Raw genomic sequence first — 20,756 nt, 5'->3', positions numbered from 1 at the left:
TTTTTCTCAGCATGGCATGGGCATCACTATTTTCTTGATAACATGACGTAAACTGTACTGTTCAAAGTCGTCAAGAAATGTATTTACATGTAGATGTATGCTTCCTTCACAGGTGTGTGTGGTGATGAAGCATTTCATTCACCCGCCATTATCCTTTGTACTCCAATTGCTTGAACAAAAATTGCATTAATTTGGCGCTCTTCTGGAGTGAAGGTTTTGCATAAATGAAATAGATTTGTCCACTGCTATATTTCAGTATTTTTATGTACAGCGTAAATGTTACAATTATTCCCCTGTAGTACATTTTTCACCGAATATAATTTTTCCTTCTCGGCAATGATTTTCCCTCACTAAATGTAAAGGTTTTGTTATTGAATTATAAAGTCTTTCCAACTTAAGCTTGGTGCAATGGTGCATGATACAAATGTACATTTACAAGTTTGCCTGGTATGTCACATTATCAAAAACATGGCTACATGTACATTGTACACCCATGTAATTCTAAATGACATGACATCATGCCAAGAATATATCTCTTGTACACTTTTTCGTAAGGAATACACATGTATCTTTTTTCCAGAATAATAATAATAATAATAATAATAATAATAATAATAATAATAATAATAATAATAATAATAGTGGGTTCTTGTATAGTGCTCATGTCAGTCAGATTTGACCTCCTGGCGCTCCCGAATATTACCCTGGCTTTAGCACGGCACTCTAGCATTTCAAGGAATAAATTCCTACCAGGTACCCATTTGCTTCACCTATACTTATTCTTTGGGGTGACGTTTCCTTTAAGGGCAATGCCTTATAATCACATTCACCAGTGACTTTTAGAAGGTTGTGAAAGAGTACATTAACATTTAACTGCACCAGTGCTGAATGTTTTGAACTGTCACTTCCTCCAATTTCCATGCTGTCATTAAGTGCGGAAACATCAAAGATACATGTCTGAAAGAGATACCAGGTCTGTGCTGTTTCTGCTCATGTTGTATACTTTTTTTATATGAAAAAAGATAGTTTAATTTATATCCTGCATCAAAAATTTGTTGGCTTTTGATTGGTTGAGAGCTCGTCACATGACCAAAAATATTTTAGCTATTTTTAGAAAGTACTATATGAGAGTACTATTTTGGTTTACTATTTGGGAGTTGAAAAAAAAATGTGAATTTTTTTTTTTGAATTGAATCAATTTTTTTTTTCAAATCTTAATTTAATGAAAACAAAATATTTTAAATCTTTTTAGATAAAAATTAACATTTTTTTGATGCAGGATATAAAACAAATGTACCGTGCCTTCTATTCGAGGTACTGGTTAAACTATGGGCCTCTGTGACTCCAAAAGTACCATTTGCTTCGGGGCTGCACCCCTCAGCAAATAGTACTATTGGAGTCACCTCTTGCGCATAGTTTTAACCAGAACCTCTCAAGGCAATGTATATTTGTATATATACATGTAATGTATACCGGTATGCAATTTTTTGACATTTTGACAAAAAATATACAATATGAAAAAACAATAAATCATATAATACATCAGATATACAATATATGAAAAAAAGATAAATAATGAAGTTCATGATTGCCATTATATGAAGATGTACATGTTCTTTTATTATTATTACCAGTATTATTATATGAAACGTAGTTTGCTGAACCCCGTAGGAAGCTGTCGCATTTAACCCAGCATCTTTCTTTCTTCGATCCTCTGTAGGTGTTAGCTGGTGGCCTAGGGGCTTTGTACTCTCGTCTACCTGGTAAGCTGGACATCTCTCCTGACCATTGGCATCGTATCACCCAGGAGGACCTGGCCAACATGCCTGACCTAGCAATGTTTCTCAACTCCCTCGAGTTCTGCAATGCTGTTGTACAGGTTAGTATCAATGTCTAAAATCCTCTACATAGTCCTAGATGGCATGTGTAGCTATGAGAAGGCAAGAGGTGAGGGGGGGGGGGTACATGTCCATGTCCCCCCCCCCCCCCCACATGAAAAATAGGGGAAGAGAGGGGCGTGCAAAGAATGTGATTGCACCCCTTCCACACCCTCAGCCTTTCTTAAAGGGATCCGGTAACTTAGTCTCAGATTCTGAAATAAAATTCTGTAGCTCATAATGCAATGATAATTATAAACCTTTAGGTCAGTCAGGAACCCCATGACTTTTACAAGCCGATCACCTGTCTGATTATCAAGATACATGTATTTATGATTGGAATTACAAATTTTGAAAACCGTTCGCCTGACGGTTTTCATAACACTACAGTCTAGTGGGGAAACAAGTATGGTAAAACCGGTCACTCAAAGATTTTTACTTTTTTGAGGCACTTCTTGATCATTTTGAAGCGCAATTTTTTTAGGGCTTCAATATTACACCATATCACAGACACTGATAACATGTAGGGCCGTGTATCTCAGATTTAACATTGTTAAACGATCCCTTTAATTGATGGTCATGTTCTTTTGCATATCATAAAATAAGTGCCACCGCCTCCCCCTTGGCACTGTGCCCCCTCAATGGCTTGACCCATACCTCACCACTGGTCCTACATAACTTGTGTAGGTAAGGGTGAGAAATGGGTTTGATTTTGGTTTCAATCAGACCATTACTGTACACCATAGCACCACTGGCACTAATCGTAGGAATTACAACAATGTGGCTACAGGATTGCTTGAAATATCACACTTCTATGATCCCTCCATTCCTACACAGGTTGCCCACCCCCTCGTCAGTGATCAGCTAGTCCAGTTCTTCCACGATGGGTTCTTGGTTCCGGTTATAGGACCAGCCCTTCACCAGGTAAGTTTGAATTTTTGTTTGTTTTCCCCCTCACACCTACATGTAATTCTAACTGATAATGTATCAATATTTCCCTATCCAAAGCCCTTTCCACATTAATGCTAATTTTAACAGTTCCAGAATGTATCCAGTTTGTAATAACTAGAATGTCATTACTCTTGTGCAGTTGTTTCTACGTATGTACAGTATTACATTACCGTTAGTCTCAAAACGTTGATTTTATGAACATAATTCATCAAAAGAAAAAAAAGGTTGTAATTGCCTTCTACTGAGAAGGAGTTGAGCCTGTACCCAATTCTAATTAGACGTTCTTATAACATGGTTAGTAAAGGAAACCGAAACAAAACAAAACAGAAAAGAGAAAAAAGAAGCAAAACTTCATACTAAACCTAATAAATTCTTAACAAAATATAACAAGATTTTTTGTAAAATTTATAGAAACAGAGTTTTAGATTACAAGCCTGTAATGTGTAGTAAGAAGTGTAAAATTGTCATGATTTTTGTTTGGAATATCTGACTTTAAAAGCCTTATCACTAAAAATAGAAAAAAAGGGATTGCTAGTTGTAGAAAGTAATAGAATTGTAAAATAATTTGTCAGTGGTGATTTAGAGTTGAAATACTCCAATTTTATATCCATTTTCAAGCAATAAAATATTTTAATTACTGCTATTGTGATGATATTTTAAAACAAAGAAATAGAATATTTGAAATTCCAGGAATGGTTTTAGGATGAATGATCAGGTAAACACAGTTTTACCAGTACCTCAATCATTCAATAATCACTAAACCATGTCAAAGGCAATGCATGGTCTTAAAATACCTAATACCTCTACTTAGCAAATTGGGAGGAACAGTCAAACTTTGACAAAAAACTCTAATCGGCAGATTTTCTGGCCAAAAATTAATTCTCAAGCACCAATACAAGAGGAGATCATGTGCATCAGAGCTGAAAGTGCATAGAAAATGATCCATACAAAATTATATTAAAGGTACATATCTCTTTAATAGACTCATAGTGAAATGATGCAAAATTAACTAAACGTTCAGTATTTAACAGCAGGATAAATATAGATAACAAATACTAAGTGATTTCTGTTGTTGAATTGAACTTGTAGATTTGGCTATTTATAGTAAAAGTCATATTCTTCTAGCATTAGCCAAATTAATGTAGGAAACAAGTATAACAGAGGAAAAAGTTTTGTGTACTACATAATAATTAAATTTCTGAAATATTCCTTCTCTCAGGCATTTTGGAATAGATTTAGGCGAATATGATCTACAGAGAAAGCTTTCAAAATGATGAAATAGTACATTTAGTCTTTAAGTGAATAGGGAGGGGATGTAATGGCTTGTCCAGACTCTTAAACCATTATGAACCATGTGATCAAAGGTTGAAATCTTCCCTTTTTACTATTAGTTTTGGTAAAAACCCCTCAGTACTATGAACAATAGGAACCTAGAGAATGTACATGTAGCTACTTACTGACGCTTGTGAAAAGTAAACAAAGCCTGTTCCAATAACTGGCTCAGTAATTTTGGTTAATATTAAACTCCCACTGTCGAAACATGAGTGGATATTAAGGGAAGCAACTAGGGCTTATAAAAAGAATATCTTTTGAAGCCATCTTTGTGCTCTGAGTCATAATCTGCCATTATAATAATGTGACGAGGACAATAAAAGCATTAATTCTAATGAGTTAACACCCACTTGCTATCAGGAGATTTAATGTTATTATCATACATTTAAAAAAATATAATTATATCATATCCTCCGAATTAATGTAAACAGAAACCAAGTGTAAATGGATTCAATTTTGACATAAAATTTTCAATTAATTAACCATATTAAGAAATTGATTGTGTGTACATATTTACATTAATGGCATCCAGTATGTAAATCAATTAATTAAACATGATCGTAACACAGTATACTCACATGTATCCAGTGCTATCCTATATTTTGATTTTTTTTTAACCAAGTTCAACCCCTGACTAACAATAATTGAACATTTTAACCCCATTTTGTTCGTCCCTTGTGATTGGTATGAGTATCACCATAATCTTTTCCTGCACCCTATTCCCTGTTTACTTATTCTTTGATGATTCTCAGCACAATAGTGCTTGAATCAATTAATATATTCAACATTTTTGTAATCGTTGAGTAAACTGTGAATACCTGCATAATTGTAGATTATCATTCCATAGAATATAATGAGTTCCTTTTTTTATTTCAATTACTTTATTTTGTAATCCTTTGTATACAGTAACCTGCCTAAATTCTATGTATTGTGTATTATTATATTATTGGAAAAAATGTATTATCACTTTTAAAATGTAAAATGTAATAAGTTGCTTCAAGTCAGTAGCCATTGACTTGACATAAAGTTGTCATTGAATTGTGTCACAATATCTATTGTAGAAAGAATGTATGCAAAATGAAGTTGTATGAACACATTTAACTTGTAGATAATCTGGGCATTATATGCACTTGTTAGAGCTGTTTTTAATTAATCACAACATTACGATCACATAGGCCTGGACCTCATAATCATCCCGTGTTATTTGATAGAGTGTAAACACTTGAAAAGCTGGACAGAGTATTTGTTAGGAGGGCACAAGTGTAAACAAATCTCTGATGAGCCAAAAATAATGTCAAAGTTTGTGGGGCATGTTTTTACAAATCATAGCCCTTGCTCCCCTGCCAACTCCCACCAGTCTTATGTCCTCTGACCCCCTTCCCCTAGTGCTCCTCTCCTCTGCCCTATTCTCCTGCCATCTGCCCCCACCTCCCTGCAACCCCTCCCTGCCCATTTACCCACTGCCCCCTCCTCTTTGTTGTAATGCTGCCTCAGCTTGATGAAAAGAGTAAAGAGAATTACAAACAAAATTATTAACAGTCAGATAAATATGTCGGTACATATAGAAATGATTTCAAGCAGTACATTAGTTCTTTGAAAATAAACATAGAGTAATGCTCTTAGGAAATCTGATCGAATGCAGTGGAACCTGTCTACTATTAAAGGTACTATGTCCCTTTTGCAGCCAACCTCAAATTCTGTAGAACTTTGCAGGAAGTATGAATATGTCATGTATGTCCTATCTGTAAAAAAAAAAACATTGGCAGTGTCCTCATATTCAAATTATGCAAGGAAACCCGTTTACTTGCTAGACTTCACTGTCAGACACTATTGAGTGACTGACTGGCTTTTTTTCTTCCTTGGTAATAACATACATGAAAAGAGTTGTAAAGGGTACATGAGCATTTGTCTACATCAATAACCCACTTCTTGTGATGGCCAAGATTAAACTGATTGAATCTTTGTGCAGCATAAAACGTATGACCATTCGGTACAATTGTCTGAAAATCAAGACTATTACTTTTGGGCTCTATAGCCCTAAAGTCGATTTGACAATTAATAGTCGTTATTTTCCCACTTGAAGACATTTTCAAGCCCCACCTTGTTTAGGGAAGTTCTAAATTAGTATTATCTTTCAAATGCAGTTGGAATTTAACTTTTTCATTTTTTTGGCCTGCAAATGGGACATACAGTAGTACCTTTAAAGGCCATATGGGAATCAGATCAAGTGGCTGAACTGGCCATTATAGACAAATTGTCTTAATAGAGAGGCAACCACTCAGTCAGGCTGATTGAACTGTATAAAATGTATACAGAAATAAATTAGTGAAGAGCAAGTTTATTGTGGAGTTAATGCATGATTATACCCCTCAATCTCCTCCAAGCTGGACCGAGAAGCCATTTTGCTTAGATCCAACAAAAATCGACCAGTAAGTTACAAATGTACAATGTATAGAACTAGCTCTGAAAAATGCTGTAATCTCACTGCTTTTCACTAATTATTCCTTCTTTGATCACCAAGTGGAAATAGTTTTGTTTTGTTTTGTTTTAGTTTTGTCTGTTTGAGTGTGTTTTTGTGTCTGCCATTCTGATCTGTCTCTGTCTCTTACTCTCTCTCTCTCTCTCTGTCATGTTTTGGTAGCTACAATGTATATTCTGGAGAGTCTTACATTTATAGAAGGAATTATATGTTCAACCACTAGACATTTTTGCAAATGCACAAGCTTCTAGACCTACAACTTCACACTGTATTAGCATGAAGAAAAGTATGTATTAACTACCGTAATTAACGGTGTATAAACCGCACTTTAAAAAAAAAAAAGTTTCGATTTATGGTGCTATGCCTGACAATGTCTCCCAGCTCAGTAATCGGTGTGTTGACTCACCACTCGGAAACTAAAACAACACTCAAATTTGTCTGTCATCTTGGTTTGAAATTAATCTTTCTGATAGATCTCAATATGTAGTTTATAATAATAATTCCTCCAATTTTTCTTCTATTACATGGTGTACCACAAGGTCCTATCCTAGGTCCTCTACTGTTTTTTTAATTTACATTAATGATCTTACACATTCAGCTGCACCTCGCAGTTAAATGAAAGGCCTTCCCGCGTGGGTTTTTTAACACGGACCCGGCAAAAAAAGTCAGCAAAAAGAGGGGTGCGGTTAATACATGAAGGCGGTTTATACACCGTTAATTACGGTATTAAAGGCATTGGCTGTATGATTTGAAGTATGACAAATATGTAAAAAGAAGGGGAAAAAGGTTAACGTATGTTGAAGTACTTGATGTGTTAAAAAATATGATATATGATTCATTTCATTTATACACAAACTGTTATCTGCTCTATGGATTTTATGTTTCACAATATGGATACTAAAACCCATTCATCAGATTCCACACTTGTGCATATTTATGAAAACTTTTAATTAATGCCTGAAAAATCATCCATCTTTATTGGAAAAGCTGATTTTTACTATTAGAGAGGTGTTGTGTCCGAGTAGATACGTTGACATGGTTGGCGGCTCGAGTCCTGCCACAGCACTAACTAATATAATTTGGCAAGACCCAGGTGAAGTGAAAAGGTACCTGCCAGGAATCATTTCCTTAAATTGCTAGAGCACCATTATGGCAGCCTTGCTATTTAAAGCAGGGGTAATAATAGTGGAGTTCAAGAGTGTCAAGTTTGCCAGACATTAGAGCTTTACATACAAGAACCCATTAGTTATCATTATTCTTTTGTGAATGCATTGGATTATAGATAGATAACATACATGGACATGAATTTACTTATTATGATACACATGTACTTATGTCTTTGATATATAGTTTCTATTGAACAGTAACTCAAATGTATATTATAAATGTAGTGTCATACTGTTTTTCATCGTTCTGAATCTTTGTACAATTTCCTTGTTTTTATATTTGACTATCGTTACTTACATGTACATGTACTTGTATAATTTGTACTAACCAAATTGGAGAGAAGTGGGGAAAATGAAAACCTCAATGCGAAAGCTGTACCGCAATATCTTTCTCTCTTACCAGAAATACAGACCTTTTTACTCTCATACATGTACATGTATGATGCTGGATTGAAGTGGTTAGTTGTAGCATTTGAAAGGTTCATGTAGATCCTACAAGCAGCAATCAAGTAAGGCCCTGTGATTGACTAATGAACCACAGCTTGGGAGATGAACCATGACTTGTATTATGTAGGGCTAGGTCATCTGAGAGAAATAGTGTTTAAAGGTTCTTATGAATTTAAGGCAATGTTTCTGTAAACAGCAACTTTAGCTTGCATGAAACTTTCATGACTTTTGCATATACTGTACATGTACATGTAAAGTCAGATATACTGTATATACAGTGCGTCCCAGAAAAAACGAAACCGAGAAGTATCGATGTTCTATCATAACTTAATCACAACTATAATTAATGAATGATACATATTTGGAAAGCTTAGAGTCTCCTCTTTCATGTGATGCTACTCAGATAATGCATATTTCACGCATGAATGATTAAAAGCAATTTGAAGGAAGGAAACCAAAAAGACATTTGGCGGGCGGTATCTGAATTTCGAAGAAAAATTCATATTTCTAGATAGTTGAGTTTCTGCCCTTTCATATGACACCTCAATCAGGAAAAATGAGCGAGGAATGACAAAGTTCTGTTTGTTTAAAGTAATGCTTGCATTTCCATAATTTTATTAAACGAATTCGTTTTCACTCGCTGCCTGCCGTATCAATAAACAAAATTAACAAAAGACTTAACTCCGTTTCGTTGACAATCAGCCGTAGACGAGGGTCTTCGTGCATGGCTGATTGTCAACGAAACGGAGTTAAGTCTTTTGTCAAATCTGCTTTTTGCTACGGCAGGCACCCAGTGAAAACGAATTCGTTTGTTAAAATTATGAAAATGTAAGGGCTACTTTAAACAAACATAACTTTGTTATTCCTGGCTCATTTTTCTTGATTGAGGTATCATATGAAAGAGCAGAAAATGAAATTTCTAGAAATATGAATTTTTCTTTGAAATTCAGATACCGCCCGCCAAATTACTTTTTGGTTTCCTTCCTTCAAATTGCTTTTAATCACTCATGCGTGAAATATGCATCACGTGAGTAGCATCAACTGAAAGAGGAGACTCTTACAGTAGCTTTCCAAATATGTATCATTCAATCATTATGGTTCTGATTAAGTTATGATAAAACATCGATACTTCTCGGTTTCGTTTTTTCTGGGACGCACTGTACATGTATACATGCAAAACTTACTGTACAAGTGTATATGTCCAGTATATTCTGTAAAATTATTGAATTACAACAAGTAATTTTTGCAATAAGTACATGAATGTTTCCTTGCTGCAAAAGATTGTTATGAGAGTTTCTGGTTTTAAAGTATATGTCGTGGGGCATGTATGTACATGTACATGTACTGTACAAACTACTACTGTGTAATCCCATTTTTGTTAAATACAGGGAATTTGTTATACTGTACCTGTTTCAATACTTGACCATTTCACTGACACTTTTGAACATTTGTACCATCTTGTACTTGTAGTACAGAAGTACCGTACTGTACTCTTACCAGGTAACTGTACAGTAGTGCATATATACTGTACAGTGACATAAGAGTAAAGTGCTCATTCCATAAAAATATACCTTGTAAAACTTGGACTTTGCTTCCAGACTGTGTTAAATCCCCTTTGCTTTATCAGAAGGTCTTTACACGATAATTTGATGATGCGACTGATAACTCAGACCATGTGATCAGTCTTGACAGGAGACAAAAATAAATTCAATTATTCATTTTTTGCTGACATACATTGTATGTAAAATTAAAAAAAAGTGATGACATCATGATGGTCTTAAAGCTGTAGTCGGCAGATCCAGGATTCTCTTTAATTGAGGGGCCACAAGTGCATACACGTATATTCAGTATGGGCAGATTTGGGCAGAGGGGCATCTACCCCTGTGCCCCTTTTGCCTGCTGCTGCTGCTGGGTTTTATTTTGAATCCCTCTGTACTTGAAGTGTTATCTTTCAGGTTTTTTCAATCAACCTTTCTTGAAGTTAAATAGGAATTCCAGAACTACCGTACCATGTATTCTTGCCGTGTATACTTTCCTCAAAAGAAGACTCTACTTCTCATCTCCAGAAAGTGGTTTCTTTTGTAAAAATCAGTCATGCTTTGTGTTAGTGGCCATTGTGTGAGCACAAACTGGTTGTAAACAATTTGATCTGTTTTCCGTCCAAAATATATAGGGTGTATTCTGGAAATATCTGAATAGATGTGGATTGGAGAGAGTGAGTTAAAAAAAAGATTCTTTCAGCTGGATTTCATTGGCAAATTTAAGTAGTCTACATGTACATAGTATGTAAACGGGACTAGATGGTATTGACATTAGATGGTTATGGCATCATTGGGGTTGAGTAGGTGGTACGTGCTTAGGAGGCGTTGCTGTAATTGCTTTAAAGTTCATAGTATTGATTTGATTTATGATGTCAGGTATTACACATTTATATATGGTCTGTTTGGAAGCAGAAGGGCATTATAAAATAAATAAATAAATTTGTAAATTATATGAGTTAACGCCCTTCAAGCTTCAAACAGAAGACATGTACATGTAGATTTCCATTTAGGAGCATGAATAATAATACCATGATATGTAACCATGAAGGCAGTATTTTGCTAGTGTAGAATGTAGATGAATTCCACCTATGTTAATAGTTGCCCAACATAGTTCAGCAAACCTTTGGCAGTGTAATGTATAAGAAAATTGCCCCTTTTCATGGTGCTGATGCATAAGGAATACAGTACATTTATATCCCTAGATTATGTGATCTTGTGAACATTGGTGAAGTATATGTAGTTCATTTACATGTTCATGTTAGTTAGAGAGGAAAACTAAATATAAATATAAATATAAGTTGTACTCATGTTAAATAGGTTTGTAGGCAAAATGCATTTTTTTCCTTCATTTTTTTCCTTTTGCAATATCTTTTTAGGCAATTAATTAACAGCAGTGGCCAGTAGTGCATATCCTAGTATACTGCTGCCAGCTTCCACTAATTTGCTGCATTTCAGTAACATCGCATTAACATGTATACACTTGAATACAATTAACTTTGCAATGAGAGTAATTGAAAACAGCTCACCATATGTTTTACACAAAGTGTAATTATCTAAGATATATTTCATTTCTTTATAGCTATAATACAAATTAATCAGTTTCATGAAGGGAACATATACATGTAGGATCATCAAATGATTTGTGTAGAGAGTATTAACTGTAAAGGTTTGAGAAAACATTTCCTTAGGTGAAAATGTATGGGGGGGGGGGGAAGTATCATCAGAGGAATATCAGAATTGCAAATTTGTGTTTGATCAATGAGAGATTAAAAACTACTTCTAAACTTGTTCATTCTTTATCAAAAATGCTCTCAATCTTTGTCTCTCATTTTCTGCTTTTAATATAAACCAACTTGATGCCAGGGCCAACTTCAATATGAAGGCAATATTTGTGACTACCGGTAGATCTCGTTGACTGGATCATGACAGTGTACAATCCTCTGAATCAGGGACGACTGGAACGTGTTCCAAAGCTTAACTTGTTATTGGTTGTGTTCTGATCAGGATATGAGAGCTATCAATGTTTTATTAAATAGTTTGAACGGAAGGTACCTGGTTGTAATGGATGTTTTGAAAGGATGTTCACATTGTGCAATCAGTACCGGTATGTGTAAAATGTAGAATGGTTTTTTAATGGATATGTATCGTCTGCTGAAAGCTAGAAGGGCAATGAAATGTCACTTTTAACACAGAGCTAAATTGTAATTATATATTCAGAGCTAGAAGGGCATTAACTCTGTGTCAACGCCCTTCTTCCAAACAGACAAAATGCCCTTTTGTCTGTCAGCAAGCAGCAGATGAAATGCTCACAGCATGTTTGGAAAGACTGAGTTAGAAGTTAAAATGTTTAGATAAATATGAGCACGCAAATTCAAATTTCCCTGCGCATCAGTGTCAAGGCTGAACTGTTTCTTATTGTATCATATAATGAGAAGTAGAAATGCAATAACTCATATATATCCTATCACGTAGGGTTAATGCTTTTTTAGCTCTCAACATGCAGACAGTATGCTCTGTGTGGTTTGACACTCAGCATGAAAGTGACTTAATTATTCCTCTAGGATCTTTCCCTGTTGGATGCTATACAAGCAAGGACACTGACGTATGACTTGTCAACATTGGTGAATAACAAACAATACCAAAAGTGTATAGATTAGATTTGTATTTTATTTTGTAATTAAATAGTGAAAAATTACATACTGTATAGGCCTCTGATGTGTATGTATGTAACATCCTGAAAGAAATTCCTGGTGAGATGTTTTACTAGAAAATGAAATTGCAGGTAGTTTTGACCGCTCCCCCCCCCCCCCCCCCTGGTGCATTAATACACACAATTTCAGAAAAAAACAAATAAAAACAAAACAAACAAATTTATCATTAAAATGTACAATTTTTTGTATGAATATATTCACACTCTCCAATAATTAAACTTACAAGTTATTGAATTACTTCAATACACAAACTAGTAGTTATTGCTACGCTGGGTACATGTACATTGTAACTTGTAAGTATAAGGACAATTTTCTTATCATCAGAACCACCTTTTTGTGTAGCTAGGAAGTAGATAAAAATATGAATACTTCCATGGCTATTAGGAACACATAAAATATTAAGTAATATCAGTGTATCCGAATGTAATACATTTACATTTTGTACATGTGAACTTATTCCATATGTCTACTTGTACTGTAATGTATTCATACAAATCAATGGATTCAAAGTCCTGCAGTCTTATCAAAACATGTATAGAATGGCAAAGAATTATGTGCATCTCATTTTTTCTGATGTCGTTTTGGTGACTTGCTGTGCAAATATTAGTATAACCTTGAGACATGCCTGGCTAGGAATATATACATGAGGCTCTGAGCTACAGAGTGTTTTTCTATCAATACATCTTCCATTATATACCAACAAAACTTTGGTATAACATGCACTTAGGGATGATGTACCAACAGACAGTGCTGCCAATATGCTACTAATTAGAGGACAATGATAATTAATAAGGTTCTTACTAATTTGAATATTAGCCAATGATAAACAATTAATAACTAAATTATTCATATACCCTTACCAAGTTTTGTAATTTTTAAAGTAGGTGAAAATTTGATTTGTCCGGACTGATCTTTGTTCAGAAAGAGACATATATTAAAGCTTACTTCAATCTTAAAGTATTCAAACAAATGCCCGAATTCAAATAGTCGATCTGTTATTCTGAAGTTATAAAGAAAAACACACTAAAAAATGTAAAAGGGATAAGAATAATTAATTTTTAACCTTTGCTGTTGTTTGCATATAATTTTAAAAAATCCTTCTTTTTTTAACTTTTTATAGTTGAAAAACTTGAAAAACTTAGAAAGTGACTGTTTTTGACTGGTGAGAGCCAGCAGGGTATTAATAAATGATATACATTTAAAGCATACCTAGACTTTATAAGTAGAGCGAGTTGTGCCTTTCTGGCTTTCAACACATGATATTTTATGAAGGTGGGGCACGGTGAAATGAAATGATAAAATCTTGGAGCAATGTCAATCTGAATAATATTTTGCATTCTGGAATGGAAGGTACATGTATATCTGCTCAGAGCTAGAAGGGCATTAATTCATATCACACAACACAGCAATAAGTAACACCCTTCTGGCTCTTAACCAGCCTGACAGATGATGATAAATCACACCTTAACCATGAGGTATGTCTACATCAGCTCGAGATTGCCAAATAGCCCGCTATTTCTGATTTGGGAAATTAGCCTGAAGTTACAAATCATGTCTTCATCAGCTCGACACTAGACCTCGAAATTAGCTCGAGATATTTTGCTCAGCGTTTGCGCATAGTGCAAGTCTTCGGGTGGACAAGTAGCGGGATATTTTGCAAACTAGCCCAAGATATCTTGGAATGATTATCTCGACCAAATATCCTACTAATTGCAACTGCGAGCTGATGAAGACGCAAATTACCTAGATAATTTGGGATCGGGATAGTTAAAATAGTGGGTTATTTAGCAATCTCGAGCTGATGAGGACAGGCCTATGGAGGGGATATTTCCTTGCCCAACCACTGACCCAGCTCCACCCATCTGAGGTATGGCAGGTAGTGGGGCGTTGGCTTACAAGTTGGTACATACCAAGATTTATGAGTATAAATATAGGCCTACACTGTATACCCAGAAGGTACTACAAGGTTTTATAGTTGCTCCATCATCCTAGGTGTATGTGTATGTATGTGTAAAGACTGTTTAGTTATAAATTAAGTTGCATCTGAAATATTCAATGGTAAGATGATAATTATATAGACATGAGGTTCCTGGGAAAGACCACTTGGTGATTTAAGGAAAAACTGCCATGGGATATATATATATATAAATACCTACAACTTTTTTGAAAATTCATACCCCATTAGTGATTTATCAAAATTACCTGATCCAGGAGGCCTTTTTGGAGTTTTTTAATTATTTAGTAGAGCGCATGTTACATCATAATGAATTTGTATACTTAGTTTCTGACAAAGAGGGAAATTAATGATGTATAATTCATATTACTGAAGTGAAAAGGTCATAAAAAGTCATAAAAGTCATAAAAATGACATATAACATGGTACTCTTTAATTGAGATTGATCAGTGCTCTTGTGCAACTTTTATTTTGATTAGTCAATAGCACCCAGACAATGTTTTTCACAGCAACAAAAAAATATATCAATTATAATGCCCCAAAGAACATTCCTTTCACCCTGAATAATGCAGGGAAGTTGGTGCATAAATTATTGTTGCATGCCTACATGTACATACATACATGTATCATGCCTTGTCATGATGTCATCTGTTGTTTTCCTGCACGATGGTGTGCATGGAGAGCTAGAAGGGCATTAATTCATATAATTTGACTTATACAGAGGGTTGATGCCCTTCTCTTTCTGCAGACTTGATTGTCTTGACACCTTGGCAAATGCAGTATGTACACTGTAGGGAATTTGTATTGCTCTCGCTATATATCACAGCCTGTATATCATACCTTGTGACATATTATCTGTTGTTTTCCTGTAGGGAGGTACACTCTAATTATGTAAACAGTTCAAGGGAACTATTTACATAGTGCCTCTACAGTGGTGTAAGATATCATGAAGAATCTTCAGGCCTTGTGTACAGATCGTAAACATCATATTTTAGAATCTAGTTTCAAACAGAAGCTTGTATACTGTTAAAGTGTGTTTAGTTTTAAGTATTTACTGTAAGGTTGTATTTAACAAATTCTTGGTTGAAGTACGTGTGGTGCATGTTTAAACTTCACTGTCAAGGTTTAAATGAGTCAATAATTGTAATGTTTTTATAGTTTAGATTTTTATATCACTTGTTCCTTGATTGGCCAAGTATGGCATTTTATAGGGTACTTATCAAAGCTATTGTGATCATAAATCCACACTTTAGGCTATTATGGTTGTAAATCCTAATCTGCTTTGTTCCATTCTAGCATCGATGTTCTATTGCTGCTATTATTAGGTTTATTATGCTTTACTACATGTATCATGTACATGCAATCTACATGTATGTAGATAGATTATTCAAAGATTGTTAGTTGTTACATTTTACATACAGCTGTACATGTTAAGACAGTCATGGAAGAATTCCAATACAAACAAAATTATGTCCTATAAAAATTGATTGGTATTATGAAATTGTATATGCTTGTCTATAATCTTTAAATGCATCAGAATCGCTTCCTCATCCACACACGTTCTTGTCTTCTGCACTTCACTCTCAAAGCTCACTTTCACAGCTTACTTTCACTTTCATGATAACATTGTTCTTCTGAGAAATCGCAATCTCACATTAATCTTAATTGCAATCAGCCGGTTTGGTTGGATTTGCACAGTGACGTTTCCTGCTGACCATTTCTCCTTCACTTGTAATTCATTTGCAACATTAATGTTTTGTGCACTTTTTGTTTTTCTAGATATAATTTGCTGTCACAAGTGTGCAAAATAATTCTAACATCATTTCTCACCATTAGATATGTACTTGTGTAGCATTGCTTCTAAAAACCATATTAAGCATAGATATTTGTACCACTTAAAGCTTCTAATTTCTAACATACACATGTATAAGGCTATTTATTAAACAAAATTGCACTAAACTGGGGAAACTAATCACTGTTTTTAATATATTAAAATAGATTATATACTAGGTAAACAATTTGGGGATATACTAATATTATTTGATTTGTTGAATTTATATTCTGTGCCCAATATGCGGCAATGTGTGTGAGAGATTTGGTGACAATAATTATATTTGGTTATGATATTGGTGCATTAAACATTTCAGTATAACATAGTACAAATTGTGTAGCCAAGTTTTAGTGGTGAAAAGAGGAACTAACCATGTACCTAGTCTTTCTAATCTTATTCTACATCTATAGTTTAAAGGTGATTATACAGTAATAGGATTGATGTCTTCATCAATTTCCTTTTTGTGTTGACACGAGCCAAATTTAGAAATCATTTCTGAGCGATCAACTACTCCTTCCTTTGATTAAGACAGCCAGAAAGGCATTATTTCCTATCATTTTACAAGAATTAGTACCCCTCTTGCTCTCAACTCCCCTGCTCCATAAATGTACCGTAGATGATAATGTTTGAAAGTCAATTAATCATGTTGTATTTGATAAGTGTCACATTTTCATTTTCGTGAAATTCGAAAGAGCACATTTTCTTTCAATACAAAAGTCTGTTCCTCAAGTCTTAATGCATACAAATATTTGGTATTATAGATACCTTTGAGCACCTGAATGTATTAATGTATACTATGTACATACATACCTGTTAGTGTATCAAGGTTTATACAAAAAATATCAAAAAAGAAAGCATTGTGTACCTGGCACTCATGTTGAAATGACTGATCTGCCTTTTGATTGTGAAGGATGTTTCCCTGCAATGACAATACCATTTTGTTTAAATTTTGAAGTTGTTTAATTAAATCATTAATCATTCATGTCTTAATTGGATTCAAGATGGGAAGCGATAGATTGGGTTGGAAGGGTATAGCATAGACAAGAGCAATCTGATTGATTTCCTCAAATTATAGAACAATGTACATGTTTGTCCAGAAAACTTGTACTGCAACTCCCTTATTAATTATTTTTGTCCCAGTTTTGTTGATTTATACCCAATTTTATCCATTTAAGGGAGTAATTTACCCTCTATTGATGAGTAATTTTATCCAACCACAAATTTCCCCAAAGCACTTGGTTGTACTTTCTGGAGCAAATTTATGAAGCTTTTTCTTCCTTTCCGGTAAATGCATTTCATTTCTTTTTGTTTTCGAAGATTATCCAATTTGAATTTTGAGGGATACATGTACTGTACATTGATGAATATGAGCTTAATCAAATAGTGCAATTTTCTATTTTAAAAAAAAGGTAGAAAAAAAAATTGAAAATGAGAACATATTCAGAGCTTCAAATGTCAAATTTGTGATCTGTTTCATATAGCCTAATCAAAACTTACCAAATTTATGGAAGATTGCTATGGAAGTTCATTTCTTCTTTACAAGGATGCGGTTTGTCATTAAATACGGGTGTACAAATGCATTCAGATGTTCAAAGGTCAAAGTTTTCTCATCATATTTTTGTCATTTCTTGTTTTAATAAATGTTTGATCTGTTGCCATGTTGTTTTGTCTCTCAAAATGTTCTCCTCTTCAATCTCGATTACTCTTCTTCTATTCCATCTATTTTAATCTTTCATTCTTTGCCATTCATTCCATCACACATTTTCTCTTCAAACAGTTTTCACATGCTGACATCTTGCGGAATTCTTCAGATTTGGTAGGTGTTGATATATAGTGACATGTTACCCCTTCTCTTGCAGTGAATAGTTTATTGGTGTTATGACCAATGATGCAATTTTAAGTTAACAGTCTTTAGTTCATTTTCATTTCGATTTTGATTTTATGAAAGTTTTGATCTTTAGTTAAAATGACTGAATCTTCTTGAGTAATTGCATGAACACAGTTATCACTCTTCTTTTGCGATTTGTTTTTATTTATGATATATTCCGTATCAATGAAAGATAGTGCCACAGATTTTTGTAGCAATATGGAGAGATTTGAATTTATCATTTTATACCCTTTTTATTGCCTTTCTTCTTACTCAATTGGGACAGCTTGTGCCCTTTTTCAAACTGAAAAGAAATTTTATGAAATAGGTTCAATGGGATAGAATTATCTTTTTAAAAATGTATTTTTTTTTAAAGGAAATAGGTTCACAAGACAGAAAGGAAAAACTAAGATTATTAACAACAAAATCAACTTGATTTGGAGTGCATGCAGCATGTTGTGTGTTTCCATGTATTCACTCGCATGTCATATTTTTGCATGTCATATTTTGCATGATGCATCACAATAACTTCACCATGTATGTTGCATTCCTCACATAATATCAAACTTTCCATCAAATACACCGATGAAACTCTGACATCCTGATGCATAATCAGGCCCAATTTATTGGTTTCCCCAGTAATTGACTACTTCGTGACATTTGTGAGATTGATTTGACTGTCTACTGCCAGAGCATCATGGTATATATTACCACTAGAATGCAAGGGCACTGACTCTGAAAATGGCAACTTTTTCTTTGAATCAGCTCTTTAGAAGCTGAAAGCTATTGGGCCGTACTCGTACCAGTAGAAATTTGTTTGTACAATATCTTTTCTAAATTCTTGAATGTAGCTACTTTCACTAAAAAAGAAGAGAAAAGAAAACTTATATAAACTAAAGTAAAGATGGTCTTGGTAATCAGTGACCACGGTGATTAAAGTCACCCGATAACTTATTTGAAACAATGAGAAAGAGAAAGAAAGTGCATGCCAAATGGAGAGAGAGAGAGAGGGGAGGGTGGGAGAGGGGGTGTGGAGAGAAAAAAATATACATATTGTACAGAATAAAAGCATTGGTTATGTATATTTGTAGTTAAGAAATTTCATACCTTTAATTTATCTCTTTTCTCTAAAAACACAAGGAGAGTTACTATGTAAGTACTGACTTCTATAGTATTCTATAGTCCAGTGCTATATTCGTATTATTTTTTTTCTTTTTGATACCTACAAATACTTTGTATTACTTAATTTCTTTTTCAACTTATACGGCTCATCCTTTTATGAACAACTGCAACTAGTAACATATGTTTGAACTTTTGTTTTAATGAATACCTGTTGTAGTTGTGTTTATGATATGCTTTCTTTTGCATTTCAGCTTATTCTTACAAAATTATTGATTTTATTCAGAATATTTTTGCATTGACTGTGCATGCATGAAAAGATATCTGATTAGTTATGTTTATATCTTCTTTTTATCTTTGAAATCTTTCTCAAACTGTTTTGTTTTTTCTGTATAACTTGGGCTAATTTTGAACAAATTATATTTACAGTGATTAATTTAATCACATCTGCATTGTTATGGCATACTCATTTACAGATTTTAAAATATTTTTTTACATGCATGGAAAAAAACATGTAACAGATTATTTTTATTTTTGGGGCCTAATCTTTTTACTTAAATATATGATTTTGTTAAAATGTTTGTTCATTTCACTTTTACTGACAGATTGTGCATGACCACTTATTTTGAAAGATACACTCACAATATTTGTTTTCAGATTAAACTGCAATTTGCGATAAAATGTACATGTACATGTATGTATTGCAGGGTGGAATATTACTTCTAATTTCACAGGAGTGCATTACAAATTCTGCAAAAGCATTCTGATGGTGTTGGCCTATAAATTGAGCTACGTGTATAAAGTGGCAGCAAGCGAAAAAAAACATACATATACCTGCATGCTATTTGAGTCAGAGAAACATATGGGGAAGGGGTGCATGCTTCTCTTTGGATCTAGCACGAATTTGAATAGCATGACATTTGTAGGAGGATGACGATAGAGAATTATTGAATATAGCCGTTTCTCTTATATAGAAAAATAATAAAACAGCAACTTTGGTTCAACTTTTACTCATATGTTTCCTGTCTCTTTTACAAATCCCAATGAACACAAATCAGAATCTGAATGAGGAGATTGTCTCAGCCACAGCTTACGTCGAGATCTTCCTACGCTCCATCTCCGATCCTCGTCTCATGAGGGCGTTCCTCAGGTATCTGTGCCTCGGCTGGTACGACAATACGACCATCATGGAGTCCCTTATCCGCAGGATAGGAACCAACTCAAAGGTAATGTTTGATTTCCATGTATGTGTCCCATTGCACATACAGTTAACAGCTGAATAATTCATACCCCAATTTGATGTTATTTATGTTTTTCGTAACTCAAGGATGAAAGGACTGGTTGAATTAGGGCCTTTTTAGACAACTTTTAAATGGAAGGTTTAATATGTCACATTCTCAAAATATTACAAAACTTGGTAAGGGCATGAATAATTTAGTTGTTAACTATATTTACTACAAAACATAGTGGCAGATTTTTTA

General features: G+C 34.1%; 1 protein-coding gene across 2 annotated transcripts in view; it reads left to right on the top strand.

The window, feature by feature from the left end:
- LOC577683 (FTS and Hook-interacting protein) overlaps nt 1–20,756 on the top strand; it is a 40,754-nt gene that overhangs the window by 6,962 nt on the left and 13,036 nt on the right. Inside the window, exons 3-6 of one of the 2 annotated variants that reach the window (XM_030980636.1) lie at nt 1,721–1,879; nt 2,715–2,801; nt 18,067–18,105; nt 20,334–20,501. In XM_030980636.1, the coding sequence (XP_030836496.1) occupies nt 1,721–1,879; nt 2,715–2,801; nt 18,067–18,105; nt 20,334–20,501 (453 nt within the window). The remainder of the gene's footprint in view (nt 1–1,720; nt 1,880–2,714; nt 2,802–18,066; nt 18,106–20,333; nt 20,502–20,756) is intronic. The other variant, XM_030980637.1, reaches the window with a different exon arrangement.

This window comes from Strongylocentrotus purpuratus, unplaced genomic scaffold (assembly GCF_000002235.5).
Source record: "Strongylocentrotus purpuratus isolate Spur 01 unplaced genomic scaffold, Spur_5.0 spur5_scaffold_11, whole genome shotgun sequence".
Lineage (NCBI taxonomy): Eukaryota > Metazoa > Echinodermata > Echinoidea > Camarodonta > Strongylocentrotidae > Strongylocentrotus > Strongylocentrotus purpuratus.
Note: the sequence above shows the minus strand (reverse complement) of the source record. Positions and strands in the feature narration are given on the sequence as shown.